We start from the raw sequence: 23405 nt of genomic DNA on the forward strand, positions 1-23405 counted from the left end.
TTTTTATGAATTTATTTGCCAATTATGGTGGAAAATAAGTATTTGGTCAATAACAAAAGTTTATCTCAATACTTTGTTATATACCACTTTGTTATATACCCTTTGTTGGCAATGACAGAGGTCAAACGTTTTCTGTAAGTCTTCACAAGGTTTTCACACACTGTTGCTGGTATTTTGGCCCATTCCTCCATGCATATCTCCTCTAGAGCAGTGATGTTTTGGGGCTGTTGCTGGGCAACACGACCTTTCAACTCCCTCCAAAGATTTTCTATGGGGTTGAGATCTGGAGACTGGCTAGGCCACTCCAGGACCTTGAAATGCTTCTTACGAAGCCACTCCTTCGTTGCCCGGGCGGTGTGTTTGGGATCATTGTCATGCTGAAAGACCCAGCCACGTTTCATCTTCAATGCCCTTGCTGATGGAAGGAGGTTTTCACTCAAAATCTCACGATACATGGCCCCATTCATTCTTTTCCTTTACACGGATCAGTCATCCTGGTCCCTTTGCAGAAAAACAGCCCCAAAGCATGATGTTTCCACCCCCATGCTTCACAGTAGGTATGGTGTTCTTTGGATGCAACTCAGCATTTTTTGTCCTCCAAACACGACGAGTTGAGTTTTTACCAAAAAGGTCTATTTTGGTTTCATCTGACCATATGGTTATTCTCCCAATCTTCTTCTGGATCATCCAAATGCTCTCTAGCAAACTTCAGACGGGCCTGGACATGTACTGGCTTAAGCAGGGGGACACGTCTGGCACTGCAGGATTTGAGTCCCTGGCGGCGTAGTGTGTTACTGATGGTAGGCTTTGTTACTTTGGTCCCAGTTCTCTGCAGGTCATTCACTAGGTCCCCCCATGTGGTTCTGGGATTTTTGCTCACCGTTATTGTGATCATTTTGACCCCACGGGGTGAGATCTTGCGTGGAGCCCCAGATCGAGGGAGATTATCAGTGGTCTTGTATGTCTTCCATTTCCTAATATTGCTCCCGCAGTTGATTTCTTCAAACCAAGCTGCTTACCTATTGCAGATTCAGTCTTCCCAGCCTGGTGCAGGTCTACAATTTTGTTTCTGGTGTCCTTTGACAGCTCTTTGGTCTTGGCCATAGTGGAGTTTGGAGTGTGACTGTTTGAGGTTGTGGACAGGTGTCTTTTATACTGATAACAAGTTCAAACAGGTGCCATTAATACAGGTAACGAGTGGAGGACAGAGGAGCCTCTTAAAGAAGAAGTTACAGGTCTGTGAGAGACAGAAATCTTGCTTGTTTGTAGGTGACCAAAGACTTATTTTACACCATAATTTGCAAATAAATTCATTAAAAATCCTACACTGTGATTTTCTGGCTTTTTTTCTCATTTTGTCTGTCATAGTTGAAGTGTACCTATGATGAAAATTACAGGCCTCTCTCATCTTTTTTTAAGTGGGAGAAAAATATATGTTATTTATTAGTTCAATAATTTGTAATTGTTCAATAATTCAATGTGTTATGTTTAAAAATAAAAATATCTGATCATATAAAATATGTTGTGATTATATTACTTTTACAAATAAAAATATTTAATAATAAACAAACAAATCTAAACTAACAAAATTCAAATCATATTTTTATTCGAAATGGCCAATCAATTTTAGTAACGTTATTGTGTATTCTACGTAATGACACAGTTTTACGTTATTACGTAATGACGTCATCACACAATGACATCACAACGTCATTTAGCAACTTCAAACAACAAATCGACCTGCCTCGAGCAACTTCCCCTGAAAATTTGTTGGCAACACTGCGTGGAATTGCCCACTTCTGTCTGGTCTGCATGAAGCAAATGGTGGTCACACCAGATACTGACTGGTTTTCTGATCCCCTCCCCTACCTTTTTTAAGGTATCTGTGACCAACAGATGCATATCTGTATTCCCAGTCATGTGAAAACCATAGATTAGGGCCTAATGAATTTATTTCAATTGACTGATTTCCTAATATGAACTGTAACTCAGTATGTTGAACTGTAACTCATGTTGCTTTTCTATTTTTGTATAATGTATATAATATAATCTCAATCCTCCATTGGAAATCTATTGAAATCATATGAATATAGATAATAGAAGATACAATTTTAAGTTGACACAACACAATCACTTCAGATGATGTGAAATAGGGTCTAAGCTTCAACAAATGTGAATAGAAAAAAATCACAGTTTACAGGCTTTTAGATCATTTAACGTTTAAAGGTTTAGAAAATGACAAATGTTCTTAAAACCTTTTTTTTTCAGAAATGATCAAATAATTTTGATGAAGACATGGATGTTTCATGGTATAATAAGGAATTATCATGGTCCACACACACCAACACAGTCGTGAAGAAGCCACAACAATACCTCTTCCCCCCCCCAGGAGGCTGAAAAGATTTGGCATGGGCACTCAGACCCTCAAAAAGTTCTACAGCTGCACCATTGAGAGCATCTTGACTGTCTGCATCACTGCTTGGTACGGCAACTGCTTTGCATCCAACTACAAGGCTTTACAAGAGGGTAGTTACAGAGGGTAGTGCGTACGGCCCAGTACATCACTGGGGCCAAGCTCTCTGCCTTCCTCTATATCAGGCGGTTTCAAAGTCAAGTCATAGACTGCTCTCACTGCACCCGCAAGGAAAGCGGTACCAATGTACCAAGTCTGGAACCAACAGGACCCTGAAAAGCTTCTACCCCCAAGCCATAAGACTGCTAAATAGTTAGTTAAATAGTTAACCAATAAATACCTGGATATTCTGCATTGACTCTTTTGACACATCACATATGCTGCTGCTACTGTTGATTATCTATCCTGTTGCCTCGTCACTTTATCCCTAGCTATGTACATATCTAATTAAATTACCCCGTACCCCTGCACATCAACTCGGTACTGGTACCCCGTGTTTGTAGCAAAGTCATCGTTACTAATTGTGTATTTATTCCTTGTTATTTTTTTTCTTTCTGCATTGTTGGAAAGTAAACATTTTACTGTTAGTTTACACCTGTTGTTTATGAAGCATGTGACAAACAAAATTAGATTTGACTGTATGGTGGGGTATGCAAAATGGGTCAACTTTGAGCACCTTTATCTCCTGAATGTTTTGGCATTCAGGTCCAAAAGGTCATTTTCTGACTTCTTCCACGGGCAAACATGCATAGAAAGTTTTGATGAAATCATGCAGTCAAAGGTGATTAAATTCAAATGGATTTACCCATTAACATCCATGAGATTTGTGTGTCATCTCCTGAAGATTCCCCTCTCTGTGTTGGGAGTTGAGGTGAGTTCACCTGACATAACTATCAACACTAATATCTGCTGAGTTTGCAGCTTTGATACATCGTGCCTGGAGAGATGTCCCAATGTTTGGACTTGCCCTACATTCTAACAAAATGTCACACTGCCATATTGGGGAGTCTACGTATTTCTCTTTGCATGCCTACCTTTCCACTGGATACTCCAGGTAACCTTGAGGCAGAATGTGTATAATTTAGAATGTGCCAATGGCAGTAAATTATTGCAGCCCATGGGCAAGAATGCAAAAGCTCAAGAAGGATCTTAAAATTGGTCATCTATAAATTGGAAGGGCAGGTTATGTAACTCCTTTGATACAATATTATTACACAAATATGATTAAGTTATTAAAGGGGTAATCCGCAGTAAACAATAAAGTGGCCACCTGCCACTGTTTTGGTAAAGAGCTGAGGGATTGGGTTGGAGAAATGTGTCTCAAGTTCATACAGAGCCATGGATGCAAGGACTGACCATCCATTATATCAAATTTATAGTTGTATTCATATTCTGAGGCTATACAGTGTTTGTTTACAATTACATTGTTTACAAATAATGGTCAAACAAGCTTATATTTTTAGTTCTGATGGGGTATGACAGTTGAACTAAGCTCATGAGACTTCAAGAATCAATGAGTATATAATTGATCAAAGTCCAAAAATGGAAGTACCAATCGCATTTTGCCGCTTTAAATACATTTAAAATGTGCAGCTCATTAGACGACAGAAAACTACAAACGCTTTACGTTAATCTTTCGTAATGTGTCGTCAACATAGTCATTACTACAGTAACAGCAATATACGACCAAAGATGGCGCCCCACGTTTGTCTCTTGTGAGGAAATGTTGTTAGAGAAAATACTATTTCACGTATCTAGGCAGTTTTGCGATAGTTTATTGTGAAAGCAAGATATTACATTTTCGCTATTTACGTGTGATAATTGTATTGTGCAAGCCGCAATGGCGATGCAAGGTGGGACTGCACTTCAGGAGAAGGTCAGTCGGATGTTGAGCAGAAAGCATAAAAAGCCCGTTCTGAAACCCAACAAGCCGCTTGTTCTGAAAGATGAGGTCGCCAACAGGAAAATTAAGAAAGGGGGTAAGGCTTTTCTGTTAAAGGCTTCCAAACTAACCTGTGTAATGACATGTTCTATCCAGTGGACACGGCTGTAGACATAACACAGCCAACAGCCCAGTACATTTAGTTAGCTAATTGCACGTTTGGTTATTTATTGCTTTACGATTTGTACTGAACGACACGTTTCCCCTAAACGGTGCGCACCGTTCTTCAACAGTCTTGAGATACGTTTGCTAGCGGTTTGCAAGGTGTGACCTTATCAATATGGGTGTGAATGACTATTTTAAATCGCAACCTCGTGCAGCACACAGAACACACGATTGCCCTCTGGCCCATCATAATCACGTCGTTCTTCAACTGGGGTGTATTCATTCCGCCAAACAGTGGCAACTAAAACGAGTTTCTATTTGAGAAATGCGGGTAGGTTCCTCTGTTTAAGAAACGTTTTGGAACATAATAGGCGGAATTCATTCCCCCCTGGTCGTGCTGTTCAGTACAGCATAGTTTCGGTGGAATTGAACATTGCACACTGTTCTGTCTACTGAACGTGCCCCAGCTCTCTACACTCTGATTGGTCGGCTGTGTTGACTGTTACGTCTCTTATTTACAATGTGCATAAATGATACACTCTTGAAATAATTGTAGATCAGTCATCAGTATGCTGAATTAGTAGTACCTTATAATTTTGACAACAGCATTGGAAAGTGATTACACTGTTTTCCCACAGAGGCCACATGCGTCACAGAGATGTCCATGATGATGGCGTGCTGGAAGCAGAACAACTTCGTCGACACCCTCTGCTCCAATGAAATGCAGTCCTTCTATACGTGTGTTGAGAAAGCCCAGGTATGTTGCTGCTACTCAGTGTACAGGAAATCCTTGCTCCAGGCTTATTGCACACACCCCTCTCTCCCTGTTGTTTTAAACTAGGTCAGCACGGTTATGTTCTTTTATTAAACATTTTGCTAGGAGACAAGGGCCAAGGTAATGAGACAGCACAGGTAACATAATTTTCTCTGCCGTTAACTGTCTTGAGTCATAACCAATCTCTCCCCCTGCCCAGTTTCCTTTAGGGTCTTCCCTCCTGTTTCGCTTTTTATTTGTGTCAGGGCTAATTTCCCCTCAGCTGAGGTGCCCAGCTACTACATGCTATTTTAGTGCCGCACAGATGGATAACAAGTTATTAGCTTAATTACGCTTTCAGTTTAGTGTCTACAAGTAGTAATACATTATTTATAAATGTGAATAAATACACTATATTTACAAAAGTATGTGGACACCACTTCAAATGGGTGGATTCGGCTATTTCAGCCACACCCGTTGCTGACAGGTATATAAAATTAAGCACACAACCATGCAATCTCCATAGACAAACATTGGCAATAGAATGTTCTCGCTGAAGAGCTCAGTGACTTCAACGTGGCACCATCATAGGATGACAACTTTTCAACAAGTCAGTTCGTCAAATTTCTGCTCTGCTAGAGCTGCCCCGGTCAACTGTAAGTGCTGTTATTGTGAAGTGGAAACATATAAGAGCAACAATGGCTAAGCCGGGAAGTGGTAGGCCACACAAGTTCACAGAACAAAAATTGTCTGTCCTCGTGCAACACCCACTACCGAGTTTCAAACTGCTTCTGGAAGCAACGTCAGCACAATACCTGTTTGTTGGGAGCCTCATGAAATGGGTTTCCGTGGCCGAGCAGCCACACTCAAGCCTAAGATCACCATGCGCAATTCCAAGTGTCGGCTGGAGTGGTGTAAAGCTCGCCGCCATTGGACTCTGGAGCAGTGGAAACACGTTCTCTGGAGTGATGAATCACACTGACATCTGGCAGTCCGATGGACGAATCTGGGTTTGGCAGATACCAGAAGAATGCAACCTGCCCGAATGCATAGTACCAACTGTCAAGTTTGGTGGGGGAGGAATAATGGTCTGGGGGTGTTTTTAATGGTTCGGACTCGGCCCCTAGGTGAAGGGAAATCTTAACGCTACAGCATACAATGACATTCTGCTTCCAACTTTATAGCAACAGTCTGGGGAAGGCCCTTTCCTGTTTCAGCATGACAATGCCCCTGTGCACAAAGTGAGGTCCATACATAAATGGTTTGTTAAGATCGGTGTGGACAAACCTGACTGGCCTGCACAGAGCCCTGACCTCAGATGAAGATGGTGCCGACGGATATGGCAGCATCTCGACTAGCTCTTAGGAAACTTTTCAGTATTTAGTTTTTTTATATACTCTTTTTTAAATTATTAGCTCAGGAAATGTTTTGTGTCATAAAATACAGCCGGGAAGAACTATTGCATATTAGAGTGGCGGTAACTCACCAGAACTGTAAGCATTACAACCAGGAATAAGACTCCCTGGAGAAGATTTTTGTTCACTCTCCCCAGAGCAATTTAACTTATTCCAGAGGCCGACCCAAAACATCGCCTGCGGAGGAGAGGCACTCGAGGCGGCCTGCTGGTTCGACTTAGGAGGTGCGCACACCACCCACCGCTATCGAGTATATTACTCGCTAATGGTCAGTCTTTGGATTACAAAGTTGAAGAGCAAGGATTTATTTCCAGAGTCATCGGGGCCTGTAACATACTTTGTTTCACGGAAACATGGCTCTCTCGGGATACTCTGTCGGAGTTGTTAAAGCCAGCAAGATTCTCAGTACATCACGCAGACCGGAATAAATAGGGAAGGGTGGAGGGGTGTGTTTCATGATTAACGACTCATGGTGTAATTCTAGGAACATGCAGGAACTCAAGTCATTTTGTTCACCTGACCTAGAATACCTCGCAATTAAATGGCGATCATATTATCTCCCAAGAGAATTCTCCAACGTCATTGCCAAGGCCGTTTACATCCCACCTCAAGCCGAAACCTCGACGACTCTCAAACAACTTCATGCAAACTGTAAACCACATATCCGGAGGCTGCATTTATTGTAGCTGGGGATTTTAACAAAGAAAATCTGAGGACTAGGCTGCCGAAGCTCTATCCACATATTGACTGTTCGACTCGTGCTACTAAGACTCTTGACCATTGCTATTCAAACTTGTGGAATGCTTACAAGGCCCTCCTTTCGGCAAATCTGACCACGACTCCATCTTGCTCCTCCCATCCTATAGGCAGAAACTCAAACAGGAAGTGCCCGTGCTTCATACTATTCAATGCTGGTCTGACCAATCAGAATCCACGTTTCAGGATTGTTTTGATCACATGGACTGGGATATGTTCCAGGTAGCTTGCGAAAATAATCGCATACACAGATAAGGTGACTGAGTTTATAAGGAAGTGAATAGGAGATGTAGTACTCACGGTGACTATTAAAACCTACCCTAACCAGAAACCGTGGATAGATGGTAGCATTCGTGCAAAACTGAAAGCGCGAACCACCACATTTAACAATGGCAAGGTGACTGGTAATATGGCAGAATATCAACAGTGTAGTTATTCACGCCGCAAGGCAATCAAGCAAGCTTAACGTCAGTATAATGATAATCACGGACTACAACAGGAAAACCAGCCACATCGCAGAGACCGACATCTTGCTTCCGGACAGGCTAAATACATTTTTTGCACACTTTGAGGATAACCCAGTGCCGCCGACGGCACACTACCAAAGACTGTGGGCTCTCCTTCTCCATGTCCGACGTGAGTAAAACGTTTAAACGCGTTAACCCTCGCAAGGCTGCCGGCCCAGACGGCATCCCTAGCCGCGTCCTCAGAGCATGCGCAGACCAGCGGGCATATTCAATCTCTCCCTATCCCAGTCTGCTGTCCCCACATGTTTCAAGATGGCCACCATTGTTCCTGTACCCAAGAAGGCAAAGGTAACTGAACTTAATGACTATCGCCCTGTAGCACTCACCTCTGTCATCATGAAGTACTTTGAGAGACTAGTCAAGGATCATATCACCTCTACCTTACCTGCCACCCTAGACCCATTTCAATTTGCTTACCGCCCCAATAGACCCACATATGATACAATCGCCATCACTCTACACACTGCCCTATCCCACCTGGACACGAGGAATACCTATGTAAGAATGCTTTTTATTGACTATAGCTCAGCATTCAACACCATAGTACCCTCCAAGCTCATCATTAAGCTTAAGGCCCTGGGTCTGAACCCCACCCTGTGCAACTTTGTCCTGGATTTCCTGATGGGCCGTCCCCAGGTGGTGAAGGTAGGAAACATTACCTCCACTCCGCTTATCCTCAACACTGGGGCCCCACAAGGGTGCGTGTTCAGCACCCTTCTGTACTCCCTGTTCACCCATGACTGCATGGCCAAGCACGCCCCCAACATAATCATCAAGTTTGCAGACAACACAACAGTAGTAGGCTTGATTACCAACAATGACGAGACAGCCTACAGGGATGAGGTGAGGGCTCTGGGAGTGTGGTGCCTGGAAAACAATCTCACTCAATGTCAACAAAACAAAGGAGATGATTGTGGACTTCAAGAAACAGCAGAGGGTGCACCCCCTTCTCCACTGCGGTCCCGTCAATGTAGATAAGGTGGAAAGCTTCAAGTTCCTTGGCGTACGCATCACTGACAAACTGAAATGGACCACCCACACAGACAGTATGGTAAAGAAGGTGCAACCGAGCCTCTTCAACCTCAGGAGGCTACATAAATTTGTCTTGTCACCTAAAACCCTCACAAACCTTTACAGATGCACAATTGAAAGCATCCCGTCGTGCTGTATCAACGCCTGGTACGGAAATTGCACCTCCCGCAACCACAAGGCTCTCCAACGCATCACTGGGGCAAACTACCTGCCCTCCAGGACACCTACAGCACCTGATGTCACAGGAAGGTCAAAAAGATCATCAAGGACATCAACCACCTGAGCCACTGCCTGTTCACCCCACTAAAGCTGGTGCAGAGAGACTGAAAAACAGCTTTTATCTCAAGGTAATCAGACTGTTAAACAGCCATCACTAGCACATTAGAGGCTGCTGCCTATAGGCATAGACTAGAAATCACTGGCCACTTTAAGGAATTGAACACTAGTTACTTTAATAATGTTTACATATCTTGCATTACTCATCTCATATGTGTATACACTGTTTTCTATACTATTCTACTGTATCTTAGTCCGCTCCGCTCTGACATCACTCATTCATATGTATAGTCTTAATTCATTCCTAATTATATCTGTGTGTATTGGGTATATGTTGTGTAATTTGTTAGATATTACTGCACTGCTGGAGCTAGAAGCACAAGCATTTTGTTTCACCTGCAATAACATCTGCTAATCACGTGTATGTGACCAATTAAAATGTGATTTTAATTTGAACCCCATCCAACACCATTGGGATGAATTTGAATGCCGACCAAGAGCCAGTCCTAATCACCCAACATCAGTGCCCAACCTCACTAATGCTCTTGTGGCTGAATGGAAGCAAGTCCCCACAGCAATGTTCCAGCATCTAGTGTAAAGCCTTCCCAGAAGAGTGGAAGCTATTATTGCAGCAAGGGGGGGGACCAACTCCATATTAATGCCCATGAATTTGGATTGATATGTTCGATGAGCTGATGTCCACATACGTTTGGTCATGTAGTGTATCTCAAGCCGATATGTTTTTAAATGAATTAGTATTTGTATTTATTATGGATCCCCATTACCTGCTGCCAAGGCAACAGCTACTCTTTCAGGGATCCAGCAAAATTAAGGCAGTTATAAAAGTTTTAAAACATTACATATATCTATAACACAAAATCCAGTATTGAATGAGGCAAAACATTTTCTTAAAGTTTTTCTTTCAATGTATGTATTTCCTTACAGATTGCAGTGAAAAACAAATCAGAGCAACACACCATCGGCCAGAGTGGACGCCTTCAACCCAAACAAGCTACTATCCTGCTGAAAAGATACCCCAACTTACACGTAGAAATCTAGGACTACTCCCAGCCCTACTACTACGATGTATTAATTGACAAAGGTTGTGGGCCAGAGAATCTTAACCACCCTGCCCACTGTCCTCTGTTATCATGCTTGGCCTTTGTGGCCAACTGAGGTCTCTGCTAGTTCTTACAGTAAAGAGGAAGTCTCTTAGATCACAGAAACATCACCAACGTTCCACGAATGCTAGACGTGATTCATCAACAAAGTGAATTAAGTGGATTTATTGTGCTGCAGATGCACTTCTTGTGATTGCCATGTTAAATTGAGTACGCTGTTACAGGTCATCATATAAAACAGTACCATTAAAATGGCTTCAGTCACAGAAGGTTCCTACGAATATGTAACTTCACTCACTGTCTAGTATTTTGAAGAGCATTTTCATTACGCATTCAGTTATTGCTATATTATTGCATGGCTTTTTAAGATGCCCTATTAATTTACAGTTCTCAAATAACAATCAAGGACATTTGTTTTCATAACTTGACATGGTATTGTGTGTGTGCCCTGGATGAAATATAGTGTGACTGACTGTTATCTCAGTGTCCTGAGTTGACTCCCATAAAATGTATTTCCCTTTAAAAATGATCTAAATAAATCCATACTGCACAGACAGTGGTTGCTAACGATATTAAGATATTAGTGACCTCTGCAGTATTTAATTATGGTTATTTTGTTGCATTTCCTCTGGAGTGCACCACCACCGGACATTCACCTCAATAGGATACCTATTTTGAGTTTCCAATGGATCACTCAAATGTAATTTGAAACACTCCTGATATAGTTGAACTGCCTAGCTGTTCTGTATTATTGGCCAATTTGCCAGATAGGATTACATGCCAGGAAGCAAAGCCCATTGCAGGTCATAGTCTTATAGGTATTGGAAATCGTATTAAGATGACTGAGGTACCAAGACAATATCTCAGTGGCCGACTAATGTCTACTGGAATTTCAGCTCCAGTTTCCATTACCTTATAATTCACTCCTTTTTATAACTCACTCCTTGTAATTCAAGTCCTTTTTATTCAGGCAATGGTTTTTATTTTGTGCTAATTAAGTTTGAAGTCTGTCAGCGTTGGGATGTTGGATACACTGTCTTATGTCTGCCAACCAGGAAACTGCTAAATCCTCTATCAGATTTGGGGGGGTCCTCATTATAAAAAGAGAAAAGTTGCCATCTCGCTCCACCCACACTGCCCACCATTTCCTTGCCTTTTTATTTCCTGCTAAACGTGCATACTGAAATGGAAATGCTTTCCTTTGTCATCAGCACTCGTGCAGATGGGTTTGATCAAACCACCACAAAATAGCAATTCACTCTAGGGCTGAGTCCGACCTGAGTTAAGCTTGCATAAATGGAGCGCAATTCCCTCATAAACTTTTCTCTATATGCGTATTCTGAGCTTGAATTTAAGCAGGAGAATAGAATTCTATTCACCTGCTATTCATTTGGGTGGAGATCAAATGAATAAAGGTGTGGTGGAGGTGTCTATAGATACGCAGTATTCTGACCTTGACTTAATTCCCTAATAATTCCCCCACCTTACACACAAGGAAACCATGAATAAGGTCTAGTGAACCTACCGGTTCTATGTAGAAAAAGTATCTACCTAATTTTTTTAGACTGAAATAACACCATTCTCCATGCACTGTAATTTACAACTTGATAAGAGCTATTGATAAGAGCTAGGTAAATTAGTAATATGTTTGGGTAAGGGAATTGTAAATAGAAATAACTTTATTTAGATCTATACCAAACAAAAATATAACGCAACATGTAAAGTGTTGATCCCAAGTTTCATGAGCTGAAATAAAAGATCCCAGAAATTTTCCACACCCACAAAAAGCTTATTTCTCTTAAGTTTAGTGCACAAATTTGTTTACATCCCTGTTAGTGAGCATTTATTCTTTGTCAAGCTAATCCATCCACCTGACAGGTATGGCATTTCAAGAAGCTGATTAAACAGCTTCTTGCGCCCCTGTCCAATCATGTGAAATCCGTAAATTAGGGCCTAATAAATATATTTCAATTGAATAACTCCATAAAAATATATTTTTTATATTTTTGTTCAATATATTTGATCTTATAATCACTGGAGACAAAACCAGTCATATGACAGCAAACTGAAGCATATCAACAGTAAAGTTTACGAATTTAAATGTTACAGCCTTTTAACTTGCTGGAATAGGCACTCTCAAATGTCTTAATTATAGGCTACCCCGACTTTTTCTGTTTCCTATTTCTATTATGTTAAATATTAGCCACTGTCAGTATCGACCGTCAGTAGGTCTAGTAACCACACATATTCAACTGACAATTTACTGTTAGTTCCCTTCAGTTGGTATTGCCTACATTATCATTCCATTTATTTACATTGTTTTGTTTACCTTCATTTGCTTCTTCTGTAAATGCCGCCACGGCTGTGTGGTTGTTGTTGAGGATCATTAGTAACTGTTGATAAAAACAAATAGGAGAAATGTGGTGGACCCTCTGTTAAATTACACATTTCTCGAGGTTAGAATATCGCAAAAAATATGATATCTTTCATTTGAGAGAAGACAACCTCCCACGTTATAACATCGGCCAGTATTGAAATCTGGCATGTATGATAAACATTTTGGGGATCTAAATGTAATATTCCTATTAACTTCCGGTGTAGTTAAGAGTGGCTGTATCGCAATGCTACGTCATATGGGCCTAATTTCTGCCTGCTTGGACGACAATATCTCAGATAGCCTACATGAAATGACCCCAGGAATCGATAAAACATTGCTCAGAGATGCACAAAAACAATATAACATTCAAAATGGGTGAGTCTTTACTTTCATTTTTGTTTGCATACATTTTTACAATAGAGCCAATTTTGACTTTGCAGCTGTCCCATCTAGTGGAAATTGCTCAGTTCTGCCTCAAGGACCCATCCCAATAAATGTCAACCTGCTTAAGAGGTATAGAGCCCCACAGTGGAGGTGTCATAATACTCATAAAACCCAGCGGTCAAACAGGGAAAATGTTCCAATCGTTTTTCCACCATTCATTTTTCCCATAGGGGATTTTAGAAACACTTAAAATAAGGGCTGTGTTTCGTGTAGGTTTACCCTGGCATGACATTTTGATAACCATGTAAATCTCTCTAGGACAAGGTGACTTTATCAATATATTCAGCTCTATTAACTCTCAGATTCTGAAATGCTAAGTAGACATCATACAAGCTCCTGCACATCATCTCTAGCTGATACCTTTGCTAACAGGTATTGTGTCAATTTTAAACTTCACAAGAGAGTTCATAGAATTGTCCATGTACTTTCTTGGGGGGCCAATTTATTAATTACTAAATGTAGCTAACATTAGATAGTAATGGTCCTGTGTAGCTCAGTTGGTAGAGAATGGCGCTTGTAACGCCAGAGTAGGGGGTATGATTCACAGGACCACCCATATGTAAAATGTATGCATGCATGACTGTAAATTGCTTTGGATAAAAGTGTCTGGTAGATGGCATATATAGGATAGTTAATCCAGAGATTATTACTTTTGCCTCGATTCGGCAGTCTCGTCCAGATCATCATGGCATTTGTAGTTCTAGAGATTCTTACCGTTTCCTCGATTCGGCAGTCTCGTCCAGATCATCATGGCATTTGTAGTTCTAGAGATTCTTACCGTTTCCTCGATTCGGCAGTCTCGTCCAGATCATCATGGCATTTGTAGTTCTTTATGATAGCTAATTAGCGTTTAATTTTGGGGAGGTAAATACAGAGGAATATATTGATAAAGTCACCTTGTCCTAGAGAGATTTACATGGTTATCAAAACGTCACGCCAGGGTAAACCTACACAAAAGTGTTTCTAAAAAATAAAAAAAGAATGGTGGAAAAACAATTGGAACCATTTCTTTGTTTGACCGCTAGGTTTGATGGGTATTATGACTCATACTGTGGTAGTCTATTAGAACTAGACAAATGAATAACCAATTGAAGGACATCTTGCAGAATTGCAGGTTAAACAAATGTTAGAGTTTATACATAGCTGGCCATAAATGGATGTTGCATTTTACTTTATAAGTTGTTGCAGCCTGTTCTCATAGACTAGATGTAACATAGTGAATGTAATTCCGGGACACTCAAATTAGTAGGATATGTTAAATTTGGTATGGTTACATAAAACAGATTGTTACTTACGTTTGGATGGGTGGACATATAACACAAACGTCTAGCAACCCAAAGGTTGCAATTTCAGATGTCATCACGACGACGTTAGCAACTTTTCAACTACTTACTACAGTTTAGCTACTTTGCAAAAGTTAGCCACTAAAGTTAGCCACCTAGCTAGAATTTGTAACATTTTGTATGTTTTATATATAACATATAATATGAATTGTAATTGGGAATGTATCATATGAAATGGGTGATGGACATCCACAAATTAATACATACACTACATGGCCAAAAGTATGTGGACACCTGCTCGCCTACATCTCATTCCAAAATCATGGGCATTAATATGGAGTTGGCAACCCTTTTGCTGCTATAACAGCCTCCACTCTTCTGGGATGGCTTTCCACTAGATGTTGGAATATTGCTGGAGGGACTTGCTTCCATTCAGCCACAAGAGCATTAGTGAGGTTGGGGCACTGATGTTGGGCGATTAGGCCTGGCTCGCAGTCGGTGTTCCAGTTAATCTCAAAGGTGTTCGATGGGGTTGAGGTTCTGTGCAGGCCAGTCAAGTTCTTCCACACCGATCTCAACAAACCATTTCTGTATGGACATCGCTTTCAGCATTGTAATGCTGAATCTGGAAAGGGCCTTCCACAAACTGTTGCCACAAAGTTGGAAGCACAGAATCGTCTAGAATGTCGTTATATGCCATAGCATTAAGATTTCCCTTCACTGGAACTAAGGGGCCTAGTCCAAACCACGAAAAACAGCCCCACACCATTATTCCTCCTCCACCAAACTTCACAGTTGGCAGTATGCATTCGGGCAGGTAGCGTTCTCCAAGCATCTGCGTTTCCACTGCTCCAGAGTCCAATGGTTGCAAGCTTTACATCACTTCAGCCACTCTTGGCATTGCACATGGTGATCTTAGGCTTGTGTGCAACCGAGGACAGATGATTTTAACGGGCTTCAGGACTCGGTGGTCCTGTTCTGTGAGCTTGTGTAGCCTACCACTTCGTGGCTGAGCCATTGTTGCTCTTAGAACTTTCCACTTCACAATAACAGCACTTTCAGTTGACCAGGGCAGAAATTTTACGAACTGACTCGTTGGAAAGATGACATCCTATGGCGGTGCCACGTTGAAAGTCACTGAGCTCTTCAGTAAGGCCATGCTACTGTCAATGCTTGTCTATGATGATTGCATGGCTGTGTGCTGAATTTGATATGTCAGCAGTGGGTGTCCTGAATTAGCCGAATCTACTAATTTGAAGGGGTGTCCACATACTTTTTTTGTGTCAATTTCGTCCAGCCCATCCCAATAAAAGATGGTCTGGTCTAATACTGTGGCGGTCATAACATTTTTGTCAGATGGTTATTGTCATGCAAAAGTTGCCAGCCTCATGGTAATTGACCGTTAATAAACATAAACACATTTAGCATCTCCAGGCCTCCACGCATACAAGGCCTCCACGCGTACACCATCACAATAAATCCTTTCTTTATTTTAGGCAGGTCTAAAGAAACATGATATGAAGAACATTTATTTCAGAAGAACATAATATGATTTGGGCTATTGTATATTATCCTAGCCTGTAGGCTTGTTCATTTAGCAAGATATGTGTATAAGTCCCGCGTCCTTATTTTATATGATTTTATAGTCAGAAGAATACAATTTAACTAGCTGAATAAAATAGACAGGATATTTTTCCCATTCCGGAGCGAGTGCCTATATCAATTGGCTATGTTGAGCGTAAAAGTGATCAGTTGAAACATAACCTATATGCTGGATTTAGAGTTATTTGACAATTTATGTTGTGAATTATACAAATCATAGAATGTCTTTGAAATCAAAACATATTTGGGCTGCATGATGCGACTACAGGCTATTGATGATTTGAGAAAGTAGCAAAAAAAGCTTGCTCTCTGTTTCTTACCTCTCATAAGGTGATCATATTTTCACTATTCTCAATTGAATCTGGTCTTTACTAATATGCCAAATTTGTTTAGATTTAGAATAGTTCGTTATCAAATGGGCAGGAACAGGGGTAGGGAAAAGACATGTCATCTGTATGCACTGGACTAGCGAAAGAAAGCCGCTTTCCCCCTGGTTTGTTTTTCAATCATGCCAGTTATTTCACTGCATGCATCAACCACTGTTTGAAGCGCTACTGAGTGGCGCACTGCATGCATCAACCACTGTTTGAGGCGCTACTGAGTGGCGCAGCGGTCTAAGGTACTGCATCTCCGTGCTAGAGACGTCACTACAGAAACCCTGGCACTTGGAGCAGTCGGCGAAGTTGAGGGGTGAGTCTGAGATTGTCAAGGAGTTATTGGACAGACTGGAGGAGAGTGAAGAGCGAGAGCTGTTAATTTGGCGTAGTATGCACGGCATTCGCCCTGAGGAGCGTGTTAGCTGTCCGATGCCACCTGTGTCAGTTCCTCGTACTCAGCCTGAAACTTGTGTTAAAGTTCCGGAAGATTTGATGCCGGCTATACACACCAGGTCTCCAGTACTCCAGTACGCCCGGTACCACCAGTGCCGGCACCACACACCAGGCCACCAGTGCGCCTCCAGGGTCCAGTACTCCCTGTTCCTGCTCCTCGCACTCGCCCAGAGGTGCGTGTCCCCAGCCCGGTACCACCAGTGACGGCACCAGGCCACCAGTGTGCCTCCAGGGTCTAGTACTCCCTGTTCCTGCTCCTCGCACTCGCCCAGAGGTGCGTGTCCCCAGCCTGGTACCACCAGTGCCGGCACCACGCACCAGGCCTATAGTGCGCCTCGGAAGTGCGCCCAATTTTTCAGTTTTTGATTTGTTAAAAAAGTTTGAAATATCCAATAAATGTCGTTCCACTTCATGATTGTGTCCCACTTGTTGTTGATTCTTCACAAAAAAATACAGTTTTATATCTTTATGTTTGAAGCCTGAAATGTGGCAAAAGGTCGCAAAGTTCAAGGGGGCCGAATACTTTCGCAAGGCACTGTAAATAATTAACAGTCCAATACTCAAGGAAACTCAATAGGTCTTTTGAAGATCATATCAGAACCTAGAAGGCCGTTCTGCTTTTGTTATAGAACTTCAGAAAATACATAGCTGTTTCAATAGTGTATGTATAAGAAATAATGTGCTACCTTTGCATCTTAAAAGATTGCCAGCAGAGCATGATAGACTTCCAACTCCCAAGTTGCACAGCAATATTTACAAATCCTTGGAGGAGATATTGATTTTATTAAGCTCATCTTGTAAACCCTTCTGACTTTATGTTGGGATGCCAGAGAAAACAAGTGGTGCTCTTAAAGTAGGCCTAATCACACCGTGATCAGTGGGAAACAAATTCTATGCTTTGACTTTCTCCTTTAAAACCATCTTTGAAAATAGCCTATAGGCATATACTAGAAATTCATCTCAATATTGCATATTTATTTGTTATAATAATGATTATCTTCTCAGTAATAGTGAGAAGGTTAGTTGTGGTTTAAACCTGGTTTATTTAATGCTGCAATATCCGTGCGACCTAACATAATTCACTTAGAAATATGTGTTATAGATCTGTCATTCTCATTGAAAGCCTAAGAAGCAGTATATATGTTCTATGTGTGCTATTCCTATGCTACCGGTTCTTAAGTTGTTGATTTTTTTTTCTTTATTCTTTGGGTTTTGTACACCAGCTTCAAACAGCTGAAAATAAAATATTTTTGGATATGGAAAATACAGTGCCTTGCGAAAGTATTCGGCCCCCTTGAACTTTGTGAACTTTTGCCACATTTCAGGCTTCAAACATAAAGATATAAAACTGTATTTTTTTGTGAAGAATCAACAACAAGTGGGACACAATCATGAAGTGGAACGACATTTATTGGATATTTCAAACTTTTTTAACAAATCAAAAACTGAAAAATTGGGCGTGCAAAATTATTCAGCCCCCTTAAGTTAATACTTTGTAGCGCCACCTTTTGCTGCGATTACAGCTGTAAGTCGCTTGGGGTTTGTCTCTATCAGTTTTGCACATCGAGAGACTGACATTTTTTCCCATTCCTCCTTGCAAAACAGCTCGAGCTCAGTGAGGTTGGATGGAGAGCATTTGTGAACAGCAGTTTTCAGTTCTTTCCACATATTCTCGATTGGATTCAGGTCTGGACTTTGACTTGGCCATTCTAACACCTGGATATGTTCATTTTTGAACCATTCCATTGTAGATTTTGCTTTATGTTTTGGATCATTGTCTTGTTGGAAGACAAATCTCCGTCCCAGTCTCAGGTCTTTTGCAGACTCCATCAGGTTTTCTTCCAGAATGGTCCTGTATTTGGCTCCATCCATCTTCCCATCAATTTTAACCATCTTCCCTGTCCCTGCTGAAGAAAAGCAGGCCCAAACCATGATGCTGCCACCACCATGTTTGACAGTGGGGATGGTGTGTTCAGCTGTGTTGCTTTTACGCCAAACATAACGTTTTGCATTGTTGCCAGTTCAATTTTGGTTTCATCTGACCAGAGCACCTTCTTCCACATGTTTGGTGTGTCTCCCAGGTGGCTTGTGGCAAACTTTAAACAACACTTTTTATGGATATCTTTAAGAAATGGCTTTCTTCTTGCCACTCTTCCATAAAGGCCAGATTTGTGCAATATACGACTGATTGTTGTCCTATGGACAGAGTCTCCCATCTCAGCTGTAGATCTCTGCAGTTCATCCAGAGTGGTCATGGGCCTCTTGGCTGCATCTCTGATCAGTCTTCTCCTTGTATGAGCTGAAAGTTTAGAGGGACGGCCAGGTCTTGGTAGATTTGCAGTGGTCTGATACTCCTTCCATTTCAATATTATCGCTTGCACAGTGCTCCTTGGGATGTTTAAAGCTTGGGAAATCTTTTTGTATCCAAATCCGGCTTTAAACTTCTTCACAACAGTATCTCGGACCTGCCTGGTGTGTTCCTTGTTCTTCATGATGCTCTCTGCGCTTTTAACGGACCTCTGAGACTATCACAGTGCAGGTGCATTTATACGGAGACTTGATTACACACAGGTGGATTGTATTTATCATCATTAGTCATTTAGGTCAACATTGGATCATTCAGAGATCCTCACTGAACTTCTGGAGAGAGTTTGCTGCACTGAAAGTAAAGGGGCTGAATAATTTTGCACGCCCAATTTTTCAGTTTTTGATTTGTTAAAAATGTTTGAAATATCCAATAAATGTTGTTCCACTTCATGATTGTGTCCCACTTGTTGTTGATTCTTCACAAAAAAATACAGTTTTATATCTTTATGTTTGAAGCCTGAAATGTGGCAAAAGGTCGCAAAGTTCAAGGGGGCCGAATACTTTCACAAGGCACTGTATATTTCACAATACATGCTTGTTTTGTCACACAAACTGAAATGAGGCGAACTATTGGAATTTTAGCAACCAGGAAATGTTGGAGCTATTTCTGCATATTGCATTTAAAAATTTGTATTAAAACATGTTTCTTATTAAGTATGCTGTAGATTTAGGTCACATTTCCCCATAGAAAAGAAATAGACGAGTGTATTAAACTCGGGACACACCTTTACCTTTAGCACAGATACTGATAAGAGATAGCCAAAAGGCGTAGTCTATTACAGGTTCGAAAATCTGTCAAGCTCACTAATTTAAATAATCTATAGTTGACAAGCGGGCATATAGGGTCCAACATGTCATACAACCTGGCTTTTAAATAAGCTCTGCACACAGTAGGCAATACTGCTGCTGTTACATGTGTTCATATGGGTTCAAAGGCTCATAAAATGTTTCCACTGCTGCCTCAGGTTGTGAGCAGCAGCCTAGTCTACTACTGGAATGAATTAAGTGAGCGAATAACGTGTACCAGCCTATTGCCAAGTAAGGTACCATAACGGAAAAGTCTAAACAGAACCCTTGGGATGTCCCAACTCTGACCTCACCCCATTGAAGTAAAAATGTAAAAGGGTTAGGATAAGGGTAAGTGTTAGGGTAGGGGTTAAAGTCCAGGTAGCAGATAATGAACCTGTATATTATCTAATATATACATGGGTTCTAACTTGACAAATTCTTTGTTAGTTTACAATTGTACAATTTATGCTCCCCGCTTATGAAGATGAAGACTACCAGAAAGCTCCGAACACAAGATTGTATGAGTCACAAGATGGAGGAATATATTGCCTGTAGCCTAATGTACATGGTGATATATTGCCTGTAGCCTACTGTACATGGTAATATATTGCCTGTAGCCTACTGTACATGGTAATATATTGCCTGTAGCCTACTGTACATGGTAATATATTGCCTGTAGCCTACTGTACATGGAAATATATTGCCTGTAGCCTACTGTACATGGTAATATATTGCCTGTAGCCTACTGTACATGGTAATATATTGCCTGTAGCCTACTGTACATGGTAATATATTGCCTGTAGCCTACTGTACATGGTAAGCTCATGCAGACCAAGTGGCACTTCACTTTTTAGTATGGAAAACTGCTACTGCTAAGGATTTTTCTACAATATTCATATTGACACAATTACAATCTTTATAGAATAAAAAATATAATTTCATAAATGTGGAAAAATTAATTTGCATGAAAATTAGCTAGCCACCAGCAGATGAAACAGAAAGTGAATTATCTCCTCCCTCTCACCTCAGTACAGCTTGTGGCTATCACTGTCTAACTGGCTAGGTTTAGGATTTTTACTAGCCCATACCAGGGACAAACATAGCTATATTATTGACATTTGGCAGTATGCAAACAAAATCTAGTTCACTTATTTTGCCAGCTAGAAAGAAATAGCCACCAATTCATTCAGACACAGGAGAAAGAAGATCGCAAGCAAACGTTATCTGCTGCCTCTTCAACAAAAAGCAACTGTGCCGGCGTTTTATAGGCTCCTGACCAACTATGCTATTTTGTTTATTTTTTTTTGCGCTGATCAAAACTTTTTTGTGCATAATGTTTCTGCCATCGTTTCCAATGACCAAAAATAGCTTCTGAACATCAGAAAAGCTATCACTAACTTCCATTTGGATGAGGACTTCTACTTCAATGAGTCGGAGGCGAAAGACATATTGATTATCCCGGACCAGGCCCAAATCCCCGACACTCAAAGAAGGAGACGGCGCTATAGAGACCAGCGTGCAGAACACCTGGCGAGACTACGTCTGAGAGTGGAGAAAAATTGCCTCTATCCTCCGTTCTATTGGCAAATGTGCAATCACTGGAGAATAAACTGGATGAGCTCCGTTCGAGACTATCCTATCAACGTTATCTGAAGAACTGTAATAACCTATGTTTCTCCGGACATGGTAAATATACATCTAGCTGGGTTTTCTATACATTGGCAGGACAGAACGGCAGCGTCAGTGAAGCTCAGGGAAAAGGGGGTGTCTGTCTGTTTGTTAACTGCTGCGTGATCTCTATTAAGGAAGCCTCAAGGTTCTGCTCGCTTGAGTTATATTTTTCTTAGCTGTCTATTTACTACCACAAACCGATGCTGGCACTAAGACCGCACTCAACGGACATTATAGGGCCATAAGCAAACAAGAAAATACTCAGAGGCAGCGCTCCTAGTGGCCGGTGACTTTAATGCAAGAAAACTGAAATCGTTTTTTACCTAATTTCTACCAGCATGTCACCTGTGCAACTAGATCACCTTTACTCCACACACAGAGACGCATACAAAGCTCTCCCTCACCCTCCATTTGGCAAATCGGAATATAACTATATCCTCCTGATTCCTGCTTACAAGCAAAAACTCAAAAAGGAAGTACCAGTACCAATACGGAAGTTGTCCGGTGAAGCAGATGCTAAGTTACAGGACTGTTTCGCTAGCACAGACTGGAAAATGTTCCGGGATTCATCCAATGACATTGAAGAGTTTTCCACATCAGTCACCAGCTTCCTTAATAAGTGCATTGACGACAACGTCCCCACAGTGACCATATGTACATATCGCAACCAAAAGCAATGGATTACAGGCAACATCGGCACTGAGCTAAAGGCTAAAGCTGCCGCTTTCAAGGAGCGGGACACTAATCCGGACACTTATAAGAAATCCTGCTACGCCCTCCGATGAACCATCAAACATGCAAAGCGTCAATACAGGACCAAGACTGAATCTTACTACACTGGCACTGACGCTCGTCGGATGTGGCAGGGTTTGCAAACAATCACGGATAACAAAGGGAAACCCAGCCACGAGCTGTCCAGTAACGCAAGCCTACCAGACGAGCTAAATACCTTCTATGCTCGATTCAAGGCTAGCAACACTGAACCATGCATGAGAGCACCAGCTGTTCCGGATGACTGCGTGATCACATTCTCTGTAGCCGAAGTAAGACCTTTAAACAGGTTAACATTCAAAAGGCCGCAGGGCCAGACAGATTACCAGGACGCATACTCAGGGCATGCACTGACTAGCTTGCAAGTGGCAATCCACTTGTTGTCGTTGGTTGGCTCGCTCCCACTGGCCGTTGGACTGGGGGTGGAACCTGGAGGACAGGCTGGCCTACGACCCAATGAGTGTGCAGAATGCCTTCCAGAACTGGGACGAGAACTGAGGACCCTGGTCGGAGACCATGTCCACTGGCAGTCCATGGTTCCGGAAGACGTGCTGCACCATGAGCTGGGCCGTGTCTTTGGCAGAGGGTAGCTTGTGGAGAGGAATGAAGTGGGCGGCTTTGGAAAACTGACCCACTACGGCGGTGTTGCCCTCAGATGGAAGGAGACCTGTGACAAAGTCCAGGGATATGTGAGACCAGGGACAGGCACAGGTTGGAGGAGACCAATAGGAGCTTGCCAAAGAGTCTTGTTCTGTGCATAGATCGTGCATGCGTCGACGAACGCGGAGACGTCAGGAACCATGGTAGGCCACCAAAAGCGTTGTCGCACAAAGGCCAAGATCCGCCAGGAGCCCGGGTGGCAGGCAAGCCTAGAGGAGTGGGCCCACTCCAGGACTAAGGAGCAGACCACATCAGGAACGAACATCCGGA

General features: G+C 41.8%; 1 protein-coding gene across 1 annotated transcript; it reads left to right on the forward strand.

The window, feature by feature from the left end:
* Window positions 1–4048: 4048 nt before the first annotated feature.
* On the forward strand, window positions 4049–10913 carry chchd1 (coiled-coil-helix-coiled-coil-helix domain containing 1). Its single transcript, XM_021610459.2, has 3 exons — window positions 4049–4392; window positions 5099–5217; window positions 10166–10913. Exons 1-3 carry the CDS (start codon window positions 4254–4256, stop codon window positions 10277–10279), a joined length of 372 nt encoding a protein of 123 aa, XP_021466134.1. The 5' UTR covers window positions 4049–4253; the 3' UTR covers window positions 10280–10913.
* Window positions 10914–23405: the final 12492 nt, after the last annotated feature.

Source organism: Oncorhynchus mykiss, chromosome 1 (assembly GCF_013265735.2).
Source record: "Oncorhynchus mykiss isolate Arlee chromosome 1, USDA_OmykA_1.1, whole genome shotgun sequence".
Lineage (NCBI taxonomy): Eukaryota > Metazoa > Chordata > Actinopteri > Salmoniformes > Salmonidae > Oncorhynchus > Oncorhynchus mykiss.